This window comes from Sparus aurata, chromosome 7, assembly GCF_900880675.1.
Source record: "Sparus aurata chromosome 7, fSpaAur1.1, whole genome shotgun sequence".
Lineage (NCBI taxonomy): Eukaryota > Metazoa > Chordata > Actinopteri > Spariformes > Sparidae > Sparus > Sparus aurata.
In genome coordinates, this window is record NC_044193.1 from 13,433,431 (window position 1) to 13,458,211 (window position 24,781).

At 39.8% G+C, this 24,781-nt stretch overlaps 1 protein-coding gene across 2 annotated transcripts; it reads right to left on the reverse strand.

The window, feature by feature from the left end:
* Positions 1-667: 667 nt before the first annotated feature.
* Positions 668-24,781, reverse strand: opn7b (opsin 7, group member b). Of its 2 annotated transcripts, XM_030424434.1 has the most exons (5): positions 24,685-24,781; positions 24,433-24,595; positions 18,260-18,387; positions 7,135-7,469; positions 668-6,583 (listed from the first exon to the last, which is right to left on the reverse strand). In XM_030424434.1, the coding sequence occupies exons 1-5, from the start codon at positions 24,770-24,772 to the stop codon at positions 6,092-6,094; spliced, it is 1,206 nt and encodes a 401-aa protein (XP_030280294.1). In that variant the 5' UTR covers positions 24,773-24,781; the 3' UTR covers positions 668-6,091. The 2 variants fall into 2 exon arrangements, with proteins under 2 accessions (XP_030280294.1, XP_030280295.1); XM_030424435.1 differs by lacking the exons at positions 18,260-18,387; positions 24,433-24,595; positions 24,685-24,781 and adding an exon at positions 7,601-7,805.

The following is a 24,781-nucleotide window of genomic DNA, read 5'->3' on the forward strand; positions in this document are numbered from 1 at the left end:
GCTCTGGGGATGAGACTCCAGAAACATACATTTAGTTGCTTTAAAGCCCCCCTCCAATTAGTATTTAATCCTGTCTAATGAACACGTTCTTTCTCAAACAAAGAATGGGGTCGTGGTTCATAGTCTTACATAATTATTACCATCACAACCAGACTGCTGCTCTAGCAAGATCAACATCACGAGCATGGGTTAACGAAAGCATCGATATTAGCATGGACAAGCAGTGGCGTTATTATTAGCAGGGACAGCGATTTACTCATGCACAAACTGTCATATGGAATGTACAGCTACTGCCGCCAGACAACTACTGCTATAACCAAGCTTGGAGGATGGCGCGTGACTCACAGATTCTGATGTATTTATTCCATTTTGGAACCAGCTAAAATTTTGTTGGTTTGTGTGCAAAATTAAGCCATTTTTCAAAAAATATTTGCTGCACAGTGTCGCTCATCAACATTGTAAGGGAGGACTCAGTCCATAGTATCCATTATCATTAAAATATCAAAATACATATACATACATGATACAGATCTGATCCCATAGTTTAGCTGCTTTGCGGTTCAATGTTGTAAATAAACAAGTTCTTACTCTTTCTCCTTGCTCTATTGTAACTGCTGGAACATTTAAAGGGAAAGGACACACAAAAGCAGTGATACTCTCATGAATGGAATCCTGAATTATATTTATTTATCATTCCATTTTACCCCAGAACATATGACATGTCCCAGGGTAGACGTATTTAACACTTTTCATACAATCCTCAATATTTTCAAACAAAAAAATAATAATAAAAACAAAAGATGTAAACATTTTTCACAATGCATCTGCAACTTCACTGACACCAATAATAATAAATTTTTAATTATCATAATGTTTTAATAATATCTTAAAATCTATAGATTAACAGACAGACTTGTTTCCATATATTAACATACATATATATGTACAACACATCACATTCATCACCTTGCTCGTGTCTTAGAATCTGAGGGGCTTCAAAGCCTCTGACCTGTGTGTCTGTTTGTATTTACATTACCAGCGTAATACAGTGCAGTTAAAAATTTGCAAATCTCCTGAGGATGGGGTGTTTGCTTTATAGAGGACAAAAGGGGGGAATAGGGATCCGTACAAAGACTTTGCGCTCCAGCTGCAGTCAGAAGATTCAGATTCTATTTACATCCTCCTGATCGCATTTAACTTTATTTACAGCGGATTAGCACAGACATATAGAGAGGAGTGCTTATAGGATTTATCACATCATTCAGACCCAGTGTAGGCTTGGAGAGTTCAGTAAGTGCATTATAAACCATTATATATGCTGCATATGGAATTTCTGCTGATGCAGTCTCATGTCTCAAATGGGATTAACAAAGTCTTTGTCGCGTTTCAAGGCCGCTGCTGCTGCTGCTGCTGCTGCTGCTGCTAGGCAGGTAAGAATCAGAGAGCGAGAAGAGTTCAGTCGAGCACGTTTCAACTAAAAGTGTGGGTATGATGAATCACACTGTACTGTACTGGTGAGAGCAGAGGATTTCGTGATACAAGGGCAAAAGATAATTGCATTCAGCTCTAGCTGCTCCGCGCACACTTCCGACATATCAGCACTTTAATTTCTCTGTAATTAAGCCCGCTCTAAGTGAACTGCTAATGACATCAGACACATCCGCTGTTTGGATTTTGTTGTCGGTAAATACTGAACATCTCCAACTCACAAGAGCAACAAATACATTCCATGATTAATTGGGAGGTAGAAACTGTCACCTTCATAGAGGCTGCATATACAATAATATGATAATGAATTTAGTTTCCCACTTGGATTATTGAGTGTTCATTGAACCCCACTACACCACGGTGGGAAACAGAGCTCGAACAACAATGGTCAGCTGCAATGGCCATTATATTATTGATCTTTCTTTAAATGGATAACTTCAGCTCAGTCTCACCTAGCTATTGAAAGCAAATGGATTCCAGCTGCAAACCTGGAGGCTGTTTTGCACTAAAAGACTCATAATAGGAAACATTTATGGAAACTTTGAAAGCCACCAGTCAGAAGCTGAAATAACACAAAAAGTGAAACCCACCATTTCAAGACACTGCAAGCGGTTTTACTTCATCTCCTATTTACACATTTGGGCTGATATTCATGAGAATATATGAATTTAAATTTGACATCTGTACATAAACATATTATATACATACATGCAAACCAAAGTCTACATGAAAATCCCTGACATCTGATAAATATATGCACATTGTTTGAATGAGTAAAGCCAGCAGAGATGACCCAGGTGGGAATGACAAATGCTTCAGAATACACACCCAGGTAATTGCAGTGTTTTGTTCCTTGAGTAGAACACAATAGAAAAAAGAGACATCAGAATTAGATTTTTCACAGTTATGTTCAGTTATGTGTCCTGGTTGTTATTCGTCCATCCAAGAGTATGGGCCGAAAAACGCCCGTCCAGTGCGAGACTGGAAGCCAAGTCTTTGATATGTATGTTCTTTGAATGGTAACCTGCATATTGGTACAAAAATAGCAGTGTCTGAACATTTTGGCTTGGACAGTGAGCATTAAGGTGACTGTAACCTTTGGTTCCAGCATGGCATGACGCAGAGAAATTCCTCTTGTAGTTCAATGACCCTTCAGCTTTTCAGACTTTCTTCCAAATCTTATACAGCCAACATGAAACCAATCATCAAACATCAGAGCAGTTTGTACAATCACGTACCATAAACAGTTAGTGGTGTATAAGTGTATTCCATGTGTTCACCTCAGAGGTTGAAGAACAAAACAGTGATGAGCTGATACCCTGTACATCCATGCAGTTTATGATAGTTACATTGCTGGTAAACAGATATTTTCTCAAACTTTCCGATAAGGAAAATGGACTGTATACTTAAGTAAAAAAAAGCCTGTTTGTCTTGTTTTTACAGCAGGAAGGCTTCGACGTGTTCCCTAATCTCACCTCACAGTTAGCCTGTGGATTTGGATTCGCATTTGAACATCACAGCTCTCAGTTAATGTTATCAGGTTCACAGCATATGACATGATTTGATTGGACAACAAATGCTGCATTATTTTCAATTCACTAAAATAACCCTATTTATGCTTAAAATTAGTGTAGTAAGTCTGTAATGAGTATGCTCCAGAGTAGGGTTCAATTTTGAAGGAGATATTCACTGATCATTATTTGATAACAGTACAGGTAACCAGGAATGTGCACTTGCACATATTTGAATGGCTAATACTGACGCTATACTGTACTGATGCTAATGTGCATTATGACAGAAATTGTGCCTCGTTCATGACAGACAATGCTGTGTGCTCTCTTGCTAGAGGCCTAGCATGTGAATGTGGGTGGCAATGCAGTGCTAATATCAGCTCAAACATACCATAAGCATACATCTAACAGAGCGGTAAGCCCTGAGCTAACAAGGGTCTTAACAAAGGGCTAAGAGTTGTTTGAAAAGTGCAAGGGGGCTTTTAGTTGGGATGGCACTGGTGTTTAATATCAGTTTCTTCAAGAAGCGCTCAGTACCAGAGTCAGAGCAGTATTTAGTATTTTTTAATACAACACATGTGCTGACATGGTTGTTTTGCTTAAAGCAAATTATTTCATGACAAAAAGTGAACTGCTTGTGAAGTCAGTTATTCTGCGAAAAACTGCACAGAACTGCAATCTTCACTCTCACCATGGTACAGAAAGGAATCATGACATGGCATGAAACTCAGACAGGTCAACCAGAACACGTGCTCGAGCAGATCTAATGAATCTGGTCCACGGCAGGTCTTTTTGTACTTTCATTTGATGGCCTATGCTGCCAGGGGGAAAGGTATAAAACTGCTCATTGGACAAACACTGCGGTTAAGCTTAACTATGCTCACTGGGCATTTTTTATTGGAATAATGTTGGCAGGTGCTGAGGTGAAGCCTTGTGTCTCTCATGTTATGAATCCTTTTATTAAACAACAGGCCATGTCTTTTTACAAGAGGCGAGAAAGAGCCCTAAAGGCAGGTGGCCTACGTCCATGCATAGACATAAAGTAATTTTCTCCTACCTTTGTTTTAATGGCTTGAAGAACATGTTTTATATCCCATGTTAGTGTTCAATTTTTTTTCTTGTTCGTGCATCAGACCCAAAAGAATTTGCTGACACACCGCTAGCTTCTCTCAGGAGCTGCACACCTCTGCCCATGAAAACACACGCTCACAGAGGCACATTAGAAAAATATACATGCATACAGTATAAATAAACCTCATATTTTTTTTCTCTCACCTTTGTACGCACACACAAACAGGCCTCATTAAAGGTAATCTGACCAGTTTATAGGATCGTTCCAGTTTATTACATTTTGGGTCATATATTCACCATTCCTGTCTGCAATGATAAATACTGACCGAGTTTACTGATGAAATCTGTGAACGTGATAACATTGATAAAGCGTAGTCTGCCACAGAATGGAAGTTTGAGTTTACACCAACAAAGTCCCTCGTTCTTAAACTAAACTGGAAAAGAGAATTGATGGGATTAATCTCTTTTCTTTGTAAACATCCATCACATTTTATGTACACACTTCCTGGCGACTTTGACCAACCTTATTTGCTGTTTTTGTGAGATCAAACAGTTTCTGCAATTACGGATAATCATCATCATCACGGGTCTACATTAAGTTTTACAAAGCTAATTCGATAATCATGCTAAATTGTTGTTTACAACATCTGACAGCTCCTTTCTCACCTTGTCTGACTTTGTTACAGTACTCTGTCACTTTGTGATCTCTGCATTTAATTTGATGCACACATTTTTAGCAGAACTGATGGAAATTGAAACCAAAACTATGAACTATGAACCCAAATTGTAAAGAAAGAAACATATTCTTTAACTTGCCAGTGCTCTGGAGCTCTTTCTTAAAATAACTTGACCGCACCGGATCAGCCTCCCGGAAATAAAAAGATGCCTCTTCTTCTTTTTAGACTTGTCCAGCACGTGTACAAGAGCCAGCTCTCTGTTTGATGAACACCTATAGATATCAAGATTATCCAGAGACGGCCACATAACTACAACCTTATTATTCTAGATACATTTTTTGTTAGATAAAACATCATATAATAACTCTCTTCAATCCATTCTATGTTCCAAAGCAATGTTTTGTACAATGAACATTTGCAGCTTATTTCAAATGAAGGTCCTATTTTTGTCAAGAGGTCTCCACATAAAGTATATCAGGAGAGAAAAGAGCTTATTGAGGGTTATAGATTTGGTTATCCAAAGCCCTGCCCCCTAATTTTTCTGCTTTTATAATTCAGTCATGGATTCTGTCCTGGACACAGCTGAGTAGACAAAATTGACATTGGCAGCTCCTCTTTACAGACAAAATCAATACAGCACCCCTTGGGGGAATCGTAGGCTGTCCATGTTCATTTTTACACATGTAACAATGGGCTCACTAAGCCAAATCTTTGCCCCTCAGGGCTATGCTCTTTACCTCCTTGTAGGCCTAGTTAATCTAGACAAATGTCAAGGCTGGACCACTGCAGTTAAATTAATTAAGGCTTTGGAACCTTAATGTATCCTCAGAAACAAGGAGACAGAACAATTTCCTAATAAATAACTACAGCAACCCTGTGGTCCTGCAGTTTTAAGCATGCAGTCATAAATAGCTATCAAATGAAATGCATCGTCAAATACAGTATTTGTAATAAATACATTAAAGGTAGTTTAAGAAGTAGAAAGTTTTAATATCTGCCTCAAAATGCAGCTTGTATCGATTTGCATGTTGCATGTTGGTTGTCTGTTTGGCTCATTTATCCTCCTGTATTGGCTTCTGACTTTGTGGTCCTCTGTTGTTTTTTCTTCTGTTTTTTGTTTTGTTTTTGGCAGTATCACATATTTGAGGCATGAGAAGTTCTTAGTTTTTAAACTTTAAGAGTTATACAGTTTTTCCTTCATTCAGACTTTTATCAGTCTTTTCGTTTTTTTTTTCCATTTTCCCTTTTCCAAAACTTGCAATTAGTGTCCTTCAACCTTCATTTTTTCCCATCTATTTTTCTTCTTTTTTCACCTTCTCACTATCCAGCTTTGTGTTTGTTTCTCTAGAGGAAGTCGCTCTGCAACTCATTGGACATCTGGCTGACTGCCACCTCACTATGTTGCGATCCTTTAAGTATCCTGGCTGTGCGCTGGGGGCTGTAGTCTTCTCTGTTTCCAGTGACTGTTTCAGGGCAAGGACAGTGTCTGCAGGCTCCGTGGTTCTCTGGCAGCCCGTTGGACAACCTTGTGGAGTCGCACTCCTCTTTGTGATGGGATTGCATGCAAGTTACTTTCTGTGTGGAGGTGTGCTGACAGAGACATCCACAGAGTGTTCTTCTGCACTTGGCCACATCCCGACACAGGAACTTGCGGAAGTTGGGCTTGAAGACCAGATAGACGATAGGGTTGTAAAGGGTGGAGGACTTGGCAAAGATAGCTGCCCAGGCAAAAGCCATTGGGGGTACAGTCGCTGGGTTACCAAATGCTGCCCACATGGACACGATGGCATATGGACTCCATGCTGTCAGGAAACCGATGCAAACTGCCACAGACAGCTGAAAGGTGACACAAACACATACAGAATACATGTGTCATGTAAATATGTACAGTATCAACTCAGGCTCATATAGCAAAACTCCAAAATCAGAACAGTTGGGACGCTGTGTAAAACATTAATACAGCAAAAGTAAATCATTTGCAAGCAAAATTTGTTAATGAGCAGTGGTTTTATGAATTGTTCCTGAGCCCATATAGTCCCATCCTTTATACAATCAGTACAGTATGTGGGTTACTCATGGAGCGTTTATCAGTCCCAACCAGCCAGATTACTTAACTGTATATAAGCAATAAGCTAACATTAGCGAGCACCAGCGCACATCAATTCAGCCCTCAAAGACTCAGCTGAGCAGCGGCTCTTCCCAAAGCTCTGCCCAACCCTCTGCACAACACTTGGCAAATGTAGTTTTGTCCCCTAGTGGCAGTAGTCATATATGTCAATAAGGGTAAAACAATTTATCACAGTTTTTTTTTATATATATATGTTGCACAGTGTCCCATCTTTTATGAAACGGGGATTGCATCTTACAAAGTGAACTCGTGCTTTTACCTTAACGATAAGTGCATGTGCGTTGGTGGTCTTGTTCTGTGGGGACATATGCTGCTGCACAGCCTGACGGGAGCCCCGGACAGTCATCAGGATGAATGTGTAGGACAGGAAGATGACAGTGCAGGGCACAATGTAGCAGAAGAAGAAGAGGCAGATGATGTAGCTCATAGCAGAAGAGCTCTCGCTGGGAGCGTGCCAATTGATGCAGCACGCTGTACCGTAAGGCTCTGCCCCGTACTCTCCCCACCCCGTCAGGGGACCCACGGCAAAGACTCCGGCGTAGCACCAGATCCCAGCGACAAGCAGGCTGGCATGGCAGTAGGAGAATTTGTTACCTAAGGAAGAGGGAAGAGACAGAGGCAGAGGAGGGAGAGTTGGCGGAATGGTTACTGACAGATGGGGACATAGAGGAAGGATTCAACAGCATAGCAACAATTTGCTACTGAAGCATATTAAGTGTAGTTACCTGATGCTGATGACAGGCAATGAGTGAGGAGGAGAAAGAGGACAGACGGAGGAGGGAGTGAGATGAAATGGACCAATAAGTGACAAACCGCTTGATAGGCCATAGATGGGAAAGCCTGACTAGAAAAATGAATCACTGTACCACAGGCAGTGTGGATATAAGGACAAACTAATTTGATCTCTCGTTCAGACCAGGGCATATTTTGATGTGACCTCAGGTATGTTCACATAGAAGATCACATGGCCCACAGGAATGTGAACCACTCAATTTGGCACATAAAATCTGTTGTCATCTGCCAGCGTTTCTCCTTACAAGAAGCCATTGTTACAACAGCTAATGTAGTGTAATTTCAGTGATAGGTTTTGTCTTTTAATGATCAGATGTGAGTATACTGAAACAGTGTGACGCAGTTCCGTTCGTAGCAGCGTGATCGGCGCTGGAGCCCTCGCTTGTCCGTGATACTCATGTGCCAGATTGTGAATAAGGAGATTCATGAGAAACACAGAAATAGCCCTCACCACAAACTGTCGACTGTAATTGATTTAGACAAGAGCTGCTTCAGTGTGGATCAGTGAGGAGGAGAACACAGGGAGCCTTGATACCACACAGCCTCTTCAGCTGGATGTCAGCCCCTCTTACAGTTCAAGCTGAGGGTGGGGGGCTGGTGATTAAGCCCCGTGGCACTTGCTGAACTGTGTGGCGCTGGGAAAAAGGGCTGGCTGGCCACTACAGATGGCTTTTATCTGATGTGAAGCGTCCCCTCACCAATTTAATTCTCCAGTTAGCCGGTCGGCACAAGAAGGATTCAGCCTTGGCTCTTTTTTACTAGAGTGCTGATTGCATTTTCTCTCCAACACAGAAGCTACTCTTACATGTTAAGTAGGTATGCACCAAACGTTTTTTGTACATCACCTCGAGGTATCTGATTATACTGATTGATCACAGCTCTCTCTTTGTTTATCCATCGCCGTCATCTTGAGTCAAGGTTTCAATTAGATTTTTTTTATTGTCATTTACAAATAAACTATTTACCGAGGTTGGTCAAATCAAGATTTTTTAGCAAGAAAAACCCAATTTTTAAACAATTTGGAATCAATTTAAATCTGCAATCAGTTATAATACATTTCTTTTTAGTGATTGTCGTGAAATCTGCAGGACAGCAACAGTATTTTTTGCAATGTAAAACACAATTCTTTCAAACTCGACGGACACAAAATAGAACTGCTAGCTGCGGTGCTCTTTAAGACCATTTCCAAAACATTTTGCACGTATTAGTCATTGACACACAACAGAATCGATCTCATAGCACTTATTTATTTGTTTTTTTTCTCTTTTTTTTTTACAGTGCACATGGTCTTGACTGTACTAAGTGATACGTTTGGGTCGTATCAAGCGGGGACGAGACAAGTCAGTGAATTTGTATTAAATGCAAATGCTGATACCATGTTCAGTATATAAACCCTGACGAACACTGCCGTATATACTGTGCAGAATGTCAACTTTGACTGTGATTGAGATTAGTGAAGCTCATTTGGGTCTAATAGGCATCCATTTCCACTGCCAATACCACTTAACATCAGGGCAAATATGTCACATTGATTCTTTTGTCAGTTAACTTCAAGTCAGTCAATTCCACAGCTCCCCACTTCATTCTCTGCTATTCATACTCCACTCCCTCTTTTTCTTTCAAATGACCTTAGTCCTGTTACTGAGGACGTGATTGGCCCGTCTACACTCAGCCTTTTGTTTGATGCGCTTCGATCCGGCACTCACAAGTTGATCAGCAGTCATCGGCTGCTGTAGAATACGGCAGAAAAGGAAGCATCAGATCCATATGCTGATATAAGGTCACCAAGCTGGGGTTAATTTGTCTGTCAGCAGCAATAACCACATAAGGTGAGGTATTCAAGCTGTGACAAAAAAACTATAAAAGAGAGAAGAGAAGCCATCATGATCATTCTCCCCCAACTCCCCAAAGCTCCATCTCTAGTGCTTCCAGTGTCAGTTCCTTCATCGGTTTGCACCTTGGAGCACGTTCTTTAATGTTTTGCTCACGGACATTTCTGCAAGATGAAAAGTTTCAAGCATATGTGCATCAACAATGAGGCCGACATGACAACAAAACCTAACCCTAACAATGGTCGGCCGTAGTCTAATCGTTATGGCGTGTCCCCCATCGTTGGAGCTAGTCAGCACTTGTGGCCCTTTTTTGGCCAAGTGAGCGTGTAGAATCAGCGGCGGAGCTCGTCGGTAAGGGTAATCACTCTGATTGGCAGCTCAGCAAATCAGTTTAATGATTTTACTCCTTATTTTTACCTTGCTTCTCTGCTACTGCCATTTGCAACTTTTTTTCCAGACATTATTAAAGTGGCTATATTAGTTAAAGTGGTGTCTAAAACGCTGCTTTATCATCACAGCAAGTTTCCTCCTTTTGAATGATGAATACTGATTACAGCTACCTGCTGGTTCTGGAGTTATGTCTTTTCATGCAGGTGCAGAACATAAGGGCTAGTGGGGCGTCAGCTGTAGTCTTTTGGCGGCGTTTGGAGTTTGTTTGAATGGCTGTTTTAAGGATGGCTGTCTCAAACTAAAAAGTAAGGACTGCTCATCATCAAGGAAGTCGGTCTGGTACATTTGAGTAATTTCAAGTCTCCGCTTCTCATTTTTGAAGCTTCAATGTTCAACCAGATAGACAAATCCTGGAAGAACTGTTAAAAAAAAACAATACAGTTTATTAACTTGGAAAATAAATCTTTGTGGAAATAGTTTGCTGTCTCATCAGTTCTATGAGAAATTTGTGCAGACTCCGTGCTCCAAATAATAATCCCAGTGGGATATCTTTTTACATCGTCAGTTTCTTTCATATTTTTCCTTCGTTGGTGTCGAAGCTATTCCATAGTCCAGAAAACTGACATTTCTAAATCTGGTCTGAGCAAGTCTCAAACTTCATACATACTACATCCAATCCAATTAAACCAAGGGTTTATTGTCCTTTGACAGCCGATATCGTAGCCCATGTTGAATTTAATGTGATAGACAGACCCCGTAATAACTCCACATGTGGACACTGAACCTTGTGTCAGCAGGCTGTACATGTTATCATGGTTTTCACTCTCCACCCCCCCCCAGTAATCTGATCCTCTTACATTTTTGGTGTTACTCAATAACACAGTCCCCATGCTACTTGTTTCCTTTTCTCATTTTTATGCAAAGCACTCCACGGAGCTGGCTTTTGCTTCATAAACTCATGTATGTTTGATAGATTGCACATTCCTCACGCAGGAAGATTGGTGTTTCTTCCAGACCTTATATTCACACGACATTGAACAGATAGAAAGTGGTACCAGCCCCAAGTTGGGGCAGTGAGAGTTTCTGCTTTTTGGATGTTTTTGGTGCTGTTTTTCTTCGTACTTGTCTGTGTTTGTGTGATAGACGCAGTGGTAGAAAAGGTATTCAAATCCTTTATTTAAATTAAAGCACTTATACCAAGCTGTGAAAATACTCCACCACAGGTTCTGCATACAAAACCTTACGTAAATATGTATTTTCAGCAAAAGGTACTGAAAGTATGAAAAGTAATAATTGCGCAGTAAATGTTCCCTGTCAGCATTCTACTGTTACATGTGATGTTTATAGATTAATATAACTGCTGCATTCATGTGCATGTTGCATTTTGCTTCTGTAGATGTTTAAGTTTGAGATCATTTCAACGGTTTCATACACTGTTGGGTAGTTTAATGCATGCTTGCAGCCTCACTGTTCTACCATGTACGCCCCAAAAGTCATCTTTTCATGAGCTCAGAAAAGCAGTCAGTTCTTTAAGACTTCAGACTAGATTTAATCCAATTGGGTTTTAAATAGTTTATTTAGTTTAACAAGAATGTTCTCAGCCCTGGAAAGGGACACTTGATCCTTCAGTTTATCATAAACATCCAAAATCAAAACGTCTGAAGATGCATTTCCACTGGACAGGGGAAAAAAAACTAAAGCTGTCAGACTGATGTAGAGGCGCCTTCAGACAAGGAAAGTGTTGACTGTCATGAAAAATATGAACTTATCTGCAGTCCACTATTTAACCATTTAAGACCTTTTAGTAAGCTTATGACCCCAGTATTCACCAAAAAAAGATCATTGTCAATACTTCTGATTTACGTATACTGCTATCTTTGATATTTATTGTTAAAGATAGATGATACTATCCTTTTGGCAGTTGCAGTCTCCACCCTGTCATGTTTTGTGTTTTCTGGGATTTTTATTGCTTTTTGCTACTATTTTTCCAATGTTCTGTTCCCCTCTTGTGTTCCTATGCTCCTCCCCAGTCTGTTTCCAAAGTAACGTGTTCAAATGGATTTTCTTTTTCAAACCAACAGTCCAGAACCTAAAGACTCATCATAATTGACAAAGAAAGGCAGGAAGTCCTCACATTTAAGCAGCTGGAGCCAACAAATGTTTCAAAATGTTAAAAAGGTTCATCAATCATCAAAATGTTTATTCAACTAATCGTTGCGGCTCTACTAATAATCAAGTTTACTTCTTTACGAGGTAATATTCAACACATGACCCACAAGATATATGGTAACTTTACATGCCACAAGTCTGTCTGAAAGTAACTGTTAATGTAAGTTACTGTAATCATTGCCTGAGTCTTTGCAGCAATCTCTACTGATTGTGAGCATGTGTGTATGTGTTTTACTAAGGGAGCATGTCGGCTCGTACACTGTACGACTGTGTGTGAACCCAGAAACGAGGAAACATGGTTTAACAGTGTGAAAACTGCGTACATTTGTACAAGCTTCCTTGCAGGGAAGTCCCATAAAGGCGTAATTATTTATGCACATTTGCATTTCAAACACTTTTACTTCTGAGGCTTGTAGTCTTGAGGGGGTTTTGCACTGTGCATTATAGACTGTTCCACTGGTAAACAGACAAGGGATGCTCTTTAAAAACAACCTTGACTCCAATTATACTTTGCCTATTAGGAGTAATCATTGAACCTTCTTGAGTCTTGAATAGACTTTTAATTATATTAGGAAGCAGCTTGCTCGTGCGCTAATCTTTTGTAGCCCTGTTAAGGTGGATGTCGACAAATGAAGCTCGAATTAGTGCAACTGTGACATGTACGTGTAATCAACACTCTCTGTCCATCAGTTCTATACAGTCTCCCGATGTGTGTGATAACTTATTTTGGCTGCCAACGTCACTTTTCTTATGGTTTCTGCTACATGCTGCACTTTCACGTGCGGCTTTCTTCCTTTCCCAAATGAGCCTTCTTCTGTTCCCTTTCCTTATAACAGTAATTGCACTCTGTCCATGCATCTTTAAGTTTGTGTCTCAGGCAATACGAATCCCATTGATACAGCATGTGTCAGGCTGGCTCTGTTCTGTGTACCCCTGCAGTGTGTATGGGCGGTGTGAGTGTGTGAAGCATACAAATGGGAACATCCCTGGATTCTGCACTCCGGGACGCAGATTCCTGGGGTGAAGAATCTATACCACAACATACGAATGTGCAAACACTCACAGTCTTCAGAGTATGGACATGAATATATAGCATCTGTGTTCTTGGGTGAAATGAGATCCTGTGCATTTTTTTTGTCAACTGATATCAATTTAAATGAATTGCATATTCAATCTTTCTAAATTAATTATGTATCTTGAATTGTGAATTATGACTAAATGGTGCTGTGACCAATGATTTTTTACAGAAGGACAAAGATGATATAATGATGGTTTAATGAGCAAATTAGGAGTGACTGATGAGTCTTGGAATGAAAACTGAAATTGAATTAACCTCCAGTAATAAAGTCTATAGATATGGACACATAGAGCTAATGAAAAAGTCCATGTGAAATCGTATTTAAGAAAACTATATGCTCCTAAATCAACTTTCTATGCTGCCTAAAGAGATTTAGACACAGGCAATCGTGTTAATAAATCGCCAGTGACTTTAGTGACAAAACCATTATTTACACTCATGAGTAATGTGCAAAGAGGAGTTCACACACACACACACGAGCGTCAGAAGACTGGGGAGATAATGTGAAATGAAACTGCCTGAAAACAGAACTGTCTCAGACTCCCACTGCTGTTACAGTGGCACTATTATGGCCATAAGAACATTATGTGTCCTTGGGCAAAAATGTTAAGTAACACATAAACATTACAGTATGTTTTGTACAACATGTATTTCTTATCCTTTTATTGGATCCTCGTCACTTTGTGTTGCAGAGTGGTGGGGATCACCAATCTACTCTTATATTGCGTTATATTGTCTATTTTGAAGACCACTTAAATATTTATTCATCTGAGCAATTACCACTTTTTAACACAAAGTTGATTTTAATATGCTGGCAAAGCTAAGACTACTAATAAGTCCATCTAATGTATTACATTCTGTTTTTACAGTGTTGTCAGACTCAGGATGTGGCAGGGGCGGAAAAAAAAATCCTCACTTCACCATGTTTTGTCAACTAGAGGGTCGCCCTAGGAGAGACAAAATCATGTTTAATCTACCATAGGGGCATCCGAAAGGGCACTTTCGCTTTGCTTTTTCAAACAAAAGAGCACAATATATAATTCCCCCTCTCGCCAGTGTGATATTTCTATTCAATAAGGATATACTGTCACATATCACCTAACCCTCTGGGATCAATAACGTATTTGTGATTCTGAATCAGCAGGTGCTGGTGTTCTGTTTGTTGGTAAACATTTCTAGGTGCAACCTTGTTTTACATTTTAAACAAATTGTGCTTTTTAAAAATGAGATGATTTCAAATAATGGTGTCCTCAGCGTCCCTCTGTGTGATATTTCTATTCAATAAGGATATACTGTCACATATCACCTAACCCTCTGGGATCAATAACGTATTTGTGATTCTGAATCAGCAGGTGCTGGTGTTCTGTTTGTTGGTAAACATTTCTAGGTGCAACCTTGTTTTACATTTTAAACAAATTGTGCTTTTTAAAAATGAGATGATTTCAAATAATGGTGTCCTCAGCGTCCCTCTGTGTAAATGACAACACCCAAATGTTTTTTTGATATCTGAGCCTTCTTTTCTGGATGACTATGCAGTCTTGTGAAATACTGCAGTGCATTCACATTTGATTTGGCTCTCTTGGTGCTGTGTTAGTTGTTTGGTGTTGCTTATATAACATCACAGCCAGGCCTTATTATTGCTGCTAATTAGCTGTATGACCTAATTAACGTTCTGCCCACAATTACAAAGCTTTGTTTTAAGAATTGGTAGTATCTTATTATTTGGTTCCCCCTCTATGGACATTATGTCAAAGCAACTTGGGGTCTTTGGGTCGTGAAATCTGGGGCAAACCTACACAAACAGCAGGACATGGAAACTCTTCATGGCTGGGCTCTAAACACAGGTTGTACTGTACCTCCTGCAAGGTGATAACATGTACTACATTGCTGCATAGACCCACTGAAAGCCAGTAAAATGGATCATTTTATCAGTCATTCGTTAGCCCTGTTACTAGTGTTCTTCTCAGCCTATCTGCTCTTTCTCTGCTCTCTCGTTTCCTCCACTCATTCCCCTCATATGTGTTTCTCTGCCTCACTCCACCTGCCCCTCAACCCCTCCTTAGTTTAGTTTGTATTTTAGTCCAGCAAGAATCTTGTCATCTGCTGTGTTTCCCTGATCCTGCTGTTCAGTTATCCTCTTCTCATGTTCTTTTTTCTTCTTTAATAAATGTCCTGCAACTGATCTGCTGGCCGGCTATCTCTTGCATGTGGGTCCACCTCCTTCTGCTGCTATCAGTGTGACAGTCCCAATTAATGATAATGCTCCCAACCTTGAGACAAAAAAAATTAAAAAATACCGTGTCCTCCACCAGAATGATTTGAACTTCAAAGACTTTGTTTCCTGCATTCTGGTGACTCTAAAATAATGAAAATAAGGTGAAAAAATTAATAATATGAACGCTTTAAGACTTGTCATCTTTATTTTAAATTCTCAGGAAAGAATACAGAATAATTAGCCCCTCTGGCATGAACTATTATTCATTATTTATTTGTTAATTTTTTTTGCCCCTTCCCGTTAGAGTCACTGCATGGCACTGCTCAGTGTTTGTTGGCCTCTACATGGTGATCGACATCCTGTCCAACAGTTATTGACAGAAAAAATACGGAGGAGATTGGACGCATTAGATGTCTTCATCCTTTAAAACTTTCTTTATAAACAGGCATTCTTCCTCCCACGACATCTGCCATTTGCTTGAGTATTTGTCTCTTCCCAATTTCTCTGTCAGTCTCTCACTTACTCACCATCACTTTTCATTACTGATCTTGGAAATAAAATGTAAAAAAAAACAATGTAAAATCAAGGTCCACTTACTAGTTTTTCCATGGCTTTTAAGTGTGTTACATGGGCTTTACTGGCGTATGGAGTTTTCTCTGTTGTCATGGAGAAGGACGTGTTGCCATGCACCCTTGGTAGCTGCTGTTGGACTCTTTTGCTGTGAATGGGTTAAGCCTCATCACCTTCAACGTCAACATATCCATCTCCAAGGAAAACTCACGAAAGAGAGGAAGTGGACATCAAGTTGGATTTGTTTTGTCCTGCAGCTTTTATCGTTCTTAATCAAATCCAGCGTAATTCAGAGACCCATTCACACTTATGTACTTCTTGTGTCGTGGGTGGATATGATAGCTATCTGATATGTCAAAGTTAAGTGTTAATGCATTCAAGAGGAGGATCTGAGACCAAAGTCTGAAATGTGCAAATGCATCTGTCTCTCCGTGGTTAATCTTTACTCCTCCGATGTGTAACTATATCAATAAGCAATCTGTGGATTACTACTAAAGGGTCTGTTGAATGTGATAAAGGCCAGCTGAAGGTCGCTGAACATGAAGTTGGCCCTAGCCTATGATGTCAGAAAAGGCGCATTGAGCTGTAATAAAATACATCTGATCTGTTCAACCACTGACTGATCCGTGTGGGCGATGTATGTGCATTAAGTATTTGCATTTTGCAAACGCTTGAACGCTTGATTGTCAGCTGTCGTGCTTAAGTTAAACCATACCATTAGCTATACGGGCAAAATGGTTTTATGAGTGGCCATGAAATGAAAAGTGTTTCATGTTGTAAACACCATTATGGCCACAGTAAATGCATCTCTACGTCACACGTTGTGGGAGTGCTACTCACTGTTAAATTGATGCTGATCCGTCATAACAAAAAGTGTCAAACACACTCACATTACTAATGTGTCATGGACAAGTTGCAAGTTAGTCACAGAAGTGGAGGTGTGACATCTGAAGCTGCTCGACCTACTTTAATGTTCTCAGAGTGACTCAGTCTGTAACCAAGGACTTCTAACAAAAGTAATGAATGGTAATGGTTTATATGGCACTATAGAGCTTTTCAGGATGCACATTCTCCACCCAGGGCTCTCCTTGGCTTTTCACATGCAGATTTTTTTTTTTTTTAACCCAGGGTTAACGTAAGCCCAGGTTGATATGATTCACACTACATTTCTACTCTCCCCATGAGCGAGCATATGAGCATATGTCCGCCCGAATAAAAAACATCCTAAAAGAGGTGTTTTTATATAATTCATATACATATGCTTTTTCCCTGAGGGAGTGTGACACTCATGGTGCATTCAGATGCAAGTCGTACATTCTTAAATCCACATCCGCTTAGTAAGGCAGAGTGTATGAGCTGCAGAAACCAATGCTCAAATGGCCACGAAGGTTGTTTGAATGGAAAAGTTTTGCCTTTTCTCTTTTTTTCTTTGTTTGAATACATAGCTACCTGTCACTGCTTGCTTTTTTCTTTCACAGCAGCACTTTTCAAATTTTGACAGCATCACATTCATTTCTTAAATTCTTACAAAATTTTCATATCAAATAAAAATCAGACACTGCCCTTTGGTAAGGCCTGTTCTAGAATGCTTTGTGATTACTCTGTTTAGCCTCGTTTCACACTGGCACCTTTCAGCCCTGCGATTTGTTGATTTTCAGAGGATAACCACACAAATTGCTCCGGAGCAGGACCAGTAAGTCCTATGATAATGTCAGGCAAAACAGACAATGAATGACAATATAGTAAAACACATCTGTAATATTGTAAAACATAGCTATAATCGTTGAAAATTACTGTTAAATAATTAACACTTAAAGTTTCACTCATTTTATTATGAGACGTTTTGCCCTTCTGCAAAATGAACAACAAAAGTTGAAATCAATTAGTAAACCTGACAGCATGACTGTAGCCGGAACATGCAGCGAGGGAATCGTGAAATTCCAATAATTGGATGGTTTGTGAGTTTTTCAAATGAAGACCCTGCAGGGGAATACATTAAGGAGGGAAGGGAGATTAAAGTCCTTGTAAACATCTCCTTATTTACATATGCTGCTGTTTAAAGAGGTTAAAGCGTGGCCTTGAACATTTCTGCAGCGATGCCACTTTCACTTTGTAACAAGCCCTTGACTTTCTGGTCTCTTTCTTCACTTCTGATTCAAGGTTCTTGGCTTCGGGGGGGGAGAGCAAGAACATCGTTAGGGGTCAAGCCTGTCGTCTAGTTCATCAATATTGCTAAATGAATGTACAGTTTTAACGCAGTTTGTTGTTTTTGATGGATTTTTTTTTTTTTTTTTTTACATAAAATGATTCATTAAAGCACAAAGACTGGTTGACTCACCATAGTTTGGGCAGCAGACCTTCAGCCAGCAGACAGAGGAGAGCACAGTGAGGTTGGTCAGACTGCACAGGCCAAACAAAACGCCACAGAAGGCGTAGACTACACAGGTCGTCTTATGAAACAGCCACCTGAAGGAGAGACAAACAGAGGAGGACTTCTTTGAATGTGATTTGTTATTAACATCTCGATGCAAAAGCCAGCAAAATCCTTTCGGATGGATTACACAGTTCGCGGCCAGTCGATGGAATGGGTGATACATTTTCTGGCCCTCCCCCTGGGTCACATACAGCCGCAATGAGCGATGACGCATTTTGACCCAATCATGCCCCATATGACAGCCATCAGCGGCACATGCTCAGGGGATCAAAGTGGCGAGCAGGAGAGACCACAGGATGAACCGGCAGAGACGACAGACATGGTGCCATGTGCTGCAACATTTCATCAAACATTTTGACTGCTTTATTTGCATGGAGGCGTTTTGCTTCCTTCACAGGAGTGTCGTCAGCACTTTAAAAATACTGAGGTTACACATTTTAAGGGCAATCTACCGGGAGAAGTATTTTTTTTCAATTTTTTTTCTAATTTTGAAACCCTTCTCATTTTCTCTATTAATTTGACAATACTGTGTAGTCAAGAGTGGAGTGTAGATTTGGTTTCAAGATGGAATTAGAGAGAGAGAAGTGAATCCTTTGCCAACATGAATTAATATTTATACGAATATATATTAAAAAAAGATAAATGGTTCATATACCCCTATTATCAATCAGCGGTTTCTTTTTCATTATTAACTGTTACATTATTACTGTAACAGATGAGGTGGGAACACTAGTTTTAAGCCTTGATGACTCAACAACCCAAGATGTGTCACGCTTTATAAACCCTGAGAGGTGAAACCCAGGGCAAAAAAATCTCTAATCTTTTAATGACAATGTATGATATAACAAAATCAAAAGAATGTGAGGAGGTGGAAATTATTTTCAAAAAATAACTTTCCATTTTTTTTCTCTATTTTGTTTATTTGTTTTCTCAACTAAGTAAATCAATTATAGATACAGAAGTACAACATATAGTAAGTAGAAACAATGCACCTTTTGATTTTAAAAGTTTAGAAGGTTTCGTCTTCTCTGGTATGGAAGCGAATTTGTACCATAATTCAAATTAAAATGCATTTACAGAAATGCTTTTTCATTTTAAGAATGTAGCTGCATTTTTTGACTCATAAATAAAATTAGTAATAAATCATCCAAATTGCATTTTCATTTTCTTCTTCAAGACTGCTCATTTTGTAACTTAATTCAATGATAAAGAAAAGGACATTTAAGATTTAATATTCAAAAGATGGCCCAGCAAATAGGTACCAAAATTCAATTTGAAATGTCAATTTGAAAATTAAAATGCATTAGCAGAAATGCTTTTTCATTTCAAAGTCAGAGCTGCATTTTTTGACTCATAAATAAAATTAGTAATAAATCATCCAGATTGCATTTTCATTTTCTTCTTCAAGACTGCTTATTATGTAACTTAATTCAAATGATAAGGAAAAGGACATTTAAGATATAATTTTCAAAAGATGACCCAGCAAATAGGTACCAAAATTCAATTTGAAATGTCAAATTTGAAAATTAAAATGCATTAGCCGAAATGCTTTCTCATTTCAAAGTCAGAGCTGCATTTTTGACTCATAAATAAAATTAGTAATAAATCATCCAGATTGCATTTTCATTTTCTTCCTCAAAACTGCTCATTTTGTTACACAAAGACAAAGAAAACTGCTTTTTCGTTTTGAAGCCCTCCCCCCGCAAAAAAATGTCCAAAATTCAATTTGAATTCGCAATCCCAAGCGGCGCAGGAGAGTGACGTCAACGGCCTATCTTCTTCTTCAGCCCCCAGTCTGACCGACCGTGCTACGCATCTACGTTAGGGGGCGGCGGGGTGCTTATTCAACACTGGAGTAAGAGAAGGGACAAGAGGAGAGTGTGAAGGCAGTGTTGGTAGCATAGACTGTGGTACATGTTTTCAGAAACAGCGGGGAAATCACCACCATGTCCAGTTCTGTACAGCGGTCAAGCCAGCCATGGTTCGCGTTTGCTTGGTTAAATCAGCCGCACATTTGTTTTCCAGTGCGAAATTCTCTAACATTTACGGTGATCGTAATGAAGCCGCTCTGAAGAGCTGCTGGCAGTGACGGTGGGTCAGACTGCAGACTCACAGTCAGACCCATGAAACACACACGGTACTTTACAGTCAGTATTCCCGGTAATAAACTGAAGGTATCAGCTGGATCGTACGTCGACGTCGCCCCCATATTGGATGTGGCAGTTCAGCCCCGTGAACTAATACAAGTCAATGGAGTGAACTTTATAAAGCTTCTTCTACAAAGTGCTATAAGTTAATGTCTCTCTCTCTTCCACACCCACGCACCTGCAGCGGGTCACAAAATCACAGGCCGCTTTATAGCCTGGAGCCCCGCCTTTCCGAAACCCCGCTGTTCCGAACATAGACTTCAATTCATCGTAATGGCGGGGTTTCTCTTTTTTTCAAAGACCCCGCTATTCCGAAAAGTCTATTGGGGAAACCCCTCCATTCCGAAAACCCCCCACTCTGAACGGACACAATCAGAAAGGAAATGGAGGCTGCGCATTTATCCTTTTTTATTTTGTGGGTTCAAACGGATCATGTGGCTGATTAACCGCAAAACAAGCCTACTTCATATTAATGACATAACGCTCATTATGCTTCAGCTGGACAATGGCTGTGTTGAATTGAAATTATTTTATCATGCTAAATATCCGAAATTGTATGAAAATTGCTCCAATGCGTTATACCGATCTTCGTGCATATTCAGACACTGCCTGATATGGGTTCTGAGCAAAGGAATGTCTGTTTTCTCCCCCGGTCTGTTGTCAGCAGGAGCGGGGGCTGCAGGCTCGCGCCTGGGTGAAGTGGGCTCAAGCCAGAGTTCAGCCGAGAGAGAAAAAATGTGTATTACTTTTACTCTGTGGGAGATCTCCCACAACAGAGTGGATGAGAAACCAAGGGGGACAGATCTGCCCAGCAAACATCAGAACGCAGAGTGCTGCCTACTTTGTCTGTGACCTGGTTCAGCACCCTGGACAGCTGCCTGCGTAACTGGATGTGGGAATTTGATGCATTTGAAGCCACGACATTTGGTTTAGAAACGTCATATATAATAACATTGTTTCGAGTCGTAAACAGTTCTGTAAGTGGAAGAAATAAGAATCAATTAGGCTATTAGTGTTAGTCCTTCTTCATATAAAGTTGTGTTACAGTCGCACAGCTGGAGACCGCTAACAAAGTTAGACACAAGAGAGACAATGAATGAAATCCCGCGAAATGATGTGCGGTCAATATGACCGCTTATGGCTGAAATAGGTAAAACAAATCACATTTTCTTTTCCTTTTGTGTAATTTATATAAAAAACTATTCTCAATTAAAATACAGACACTTTTAGAAAATGGTTAGAAGTCTTTAATGTTTGCATTTTATTCACATCGCACATTGATAACTTAATTGTGATAATGTTCAAAGTTATTATTATTATTATTATTTCACATAAACACACACACAGCAAGTATAATGGTACTGTGCTAGGTATTCTTTTCGTGGTTCTTGGTGATTCCTATAGACTGATAAGTGTTGTGTTTACAAATGAGCAATACATCTAGATTTCTTGAGATTTGTATTGTCAATGGGAATTTAAATTTAAATGTCAGGCGATGTTTTCTTCATGGAAATTATTTTTCGGGCAAACAATTATAAGAGAGAGAGGGAGCGCGGACGGGGGATCCGTTGTGTGACAGTGGAGCGGAGGGTCAGCAGCTGGATTTTGCACGCACGGTCAGTATTATTAGTAGGTGTTTAAGGTTTATTACGTTTGCGGACATTATTACATTCAATGTAATAATGTAACAGCCTTTGCGTGCGCACAGTTTGCGTGTGTAGGCCCGTGGTCATGATAATCCGTCTATGGCTATAAGAGATGGATACACAATCAATTTCATGTAGTTTTTATTGAATCAAAAATAAATAGGTAGCCTATTGTCTTCTCCTCTGCTTTTTTTTTTTTTTTTTTCAAAGACAAACTGAGCAGCAGTGCTCAATCCACTCAATCCGCTCCAGCTCCACCCGCCCGGCGCTCCTCCGAGTGCGGACAGGACTGCCAGCTCTCCGGCGCCCCGGAGCGTGGCTTCCCCGTGCACACCCCCTCCTGATCTGACTTTGTCCGTGTTACAATAAACACTCCATGCATCCAGCTACAGCCTCCTGTCCGCTTCTGGGTCTCACCTTTGCTAAAGACACCTAACATTAACAGATCAAAACAGAGTAAACGGCAGCTATCCGACATCAGATCCACGCTCCTGCCTGCCCCAGCCAGCCCCCACACACCGGCCTGTCGCCTGCGCAGCCGCGCGGGAGGGGACAGGAGAGACCCCGGCGCTGCTGCAGAGGAGCCGTGGACTGCGATAACTCTGAGCAGCATGTGAATTACAATATAATCTATTTTTTCGCCTTTCCCCCGATGATCTGAATAAGTCGCTAAATTTGTCGCTAGTCGCTTTTTCGAAATAATGTCGCTTAGAGGGTCTGAAAAGTCGCTAAGTCTAGCGAGACAGTCGCCATGTTGGCAACACTGAAGAAGAGAGGCCGCTGACGTCACTCTCCTGCGCCGCTTGGGATTGCGAATTCAAATTGAATTTTGGACCTTTTTTTGCGGGGGGAGGGCTTCAAAACGAAAAAGCAGTTTTCTTTGTCTTTGTGTAACAAAATGAGCAGTTTTGAAGAAGAAAATGAAAATGCAATTTGGATGATTTATTACTAATATTATTTATGAGTCAAAAATGCAGCTCTGACTTTGAAATGAAAAAGCATTTCTACTAATGCATTTTAATTTTCAAATTTGACATTTCAAATTGAATTTTGGTACCTATTTGCTGGGCCATCTTTTGAATATTAAATCTTAAATGTCCTTTTCTTTATCATTTGAATTAAGTTACAAAATGAGCAGTCTTGAAGAAGAAAATGAAAATGCGATTTGGATGATTTATTACTAATTTTATTTATGAGTCAAAAAATGCAGCTCTGACTTTGAAATGAAAAAGCATTTCTGCTAATGCATTTTAATTTTCAAATTTGACATTTCAAATTGAATTTTGGTACCTATTTGCTGGGCCATCTTTTGAATATTAAATCTTAAATGTCCTTTTCTTTATCATTTGAATTAAGTTACAAAATGAGCAGTCTTGAAGAAGAAAATGAAAATGCAATTTGGATGATTTATTACTAATTTTATTTATGAGTCAAAAAATGCAGCTACATTCTTAAAATGAAAAAGCATTTCTGTAAATGCATTTTAATTTGAATTATGGTACAAATTCGCTTCCATACTTTGGTATTTTTTACTCTGCAACAGACATAACTAATGAATGACCAAATATACTACCAATAAAATGATCAAAGGGCTACAATGAGAATATTAAAGAGCTGCAGGCTGCCAGTCGAATAAGTCTACTGTGAGGGCCAACATTTATGTTTTTACTACAGAGGGTTATAAAATCCTTTTGATTATTTGCTTTTATGAAAAAACTGTCAAATTTATTTTGTCTACTATTGACTCTAAAAGTTACTTACTGTAAAAACCCTGCAATTTCTTTGTGTAATGTATAAGCCAACGTTACAGTTTGACTGTTTACCCTGATAACAGACACGTAGAGTGCAGAACGTAGAACACTTTACAAATGCATTACAAATGCATACACTTAACAGGACATATAGCCCCAACAAGGATAATCCATCACTTTTGATCACCCTTTTACCCCCTATTTTACACTATTTTACACCATATTTTCACTAAAAGAACCTGAAAGTATCCTGTCAATTGACGTGATCAAACTCTTGGTGAACCTGGACTTTGATTTTAAGTTTTTGTCTGAACCAGGCCCGGTCTGGTGGGTCAGGGTTTTGGTTCCAGTTTCTAGGGGACACGACTTTGGTGTTGTTGATGGCAATTACAGCCCCATTTCTCTCAACATTTCCCACTTATTCACTCTTTGCCTTCTTTTCCTCATCCATCAGGAATGTATCGAAAGTGAGGATGATTTTGTGACATTATAGAAAAAAGGAGAGAGTGGTGGAAACCTGAATGATCACTCACATGTGAGCATAGGCTGAGGGGATGGCCAGTGGGAACAGGGTTAAGGTCATGCCCAGGTCACTGATGGCCAAGTTAACCACAAAGAACTCTGCTGGCTTCAAGGAAGACTTCTTTCTATAGGCCACGAACAGCAGGATCCCATTCCCCAATACAGACAGCACACCTGGATGACAAAGAGATATAAGGACTGTTGGATTTGAATGAACAGATTAAGTAAAGTTAGAGAAAAAATAAACCAAAAAGATGGCTTACCAAAAATGGTGTAGAGAGTGGCCATGAGGAAGTCATTGTCTTTGGATATTCTGGACACGAGCAGAAATGTTTCGGAGGCATTTCCCATCTAGAAGAG

Coding starts and splice junctions, on each gene's coding strand:
- opn7b (XM_030424434.1), bottom strand. CDS start 24,772: ATGGGAAATGCCTCCGAAACATTTCTGCTCGTGTCCAGAATATCCAAA. Junction 18,388..24,432: donor CCCTCAGCCTATGCTCACAT/GTGAGTGATCAT, acceptor TCTCTCCTTCAG/GTGGCTGTTTCATAAGACGA. Junction 6,584..7,134: donor CACATGCACTTATCGTTAAG/GTAAAAGCACGA, acceptor GTCACCTTTCAG/CTGTCTGTGGCAGTTTGCAT.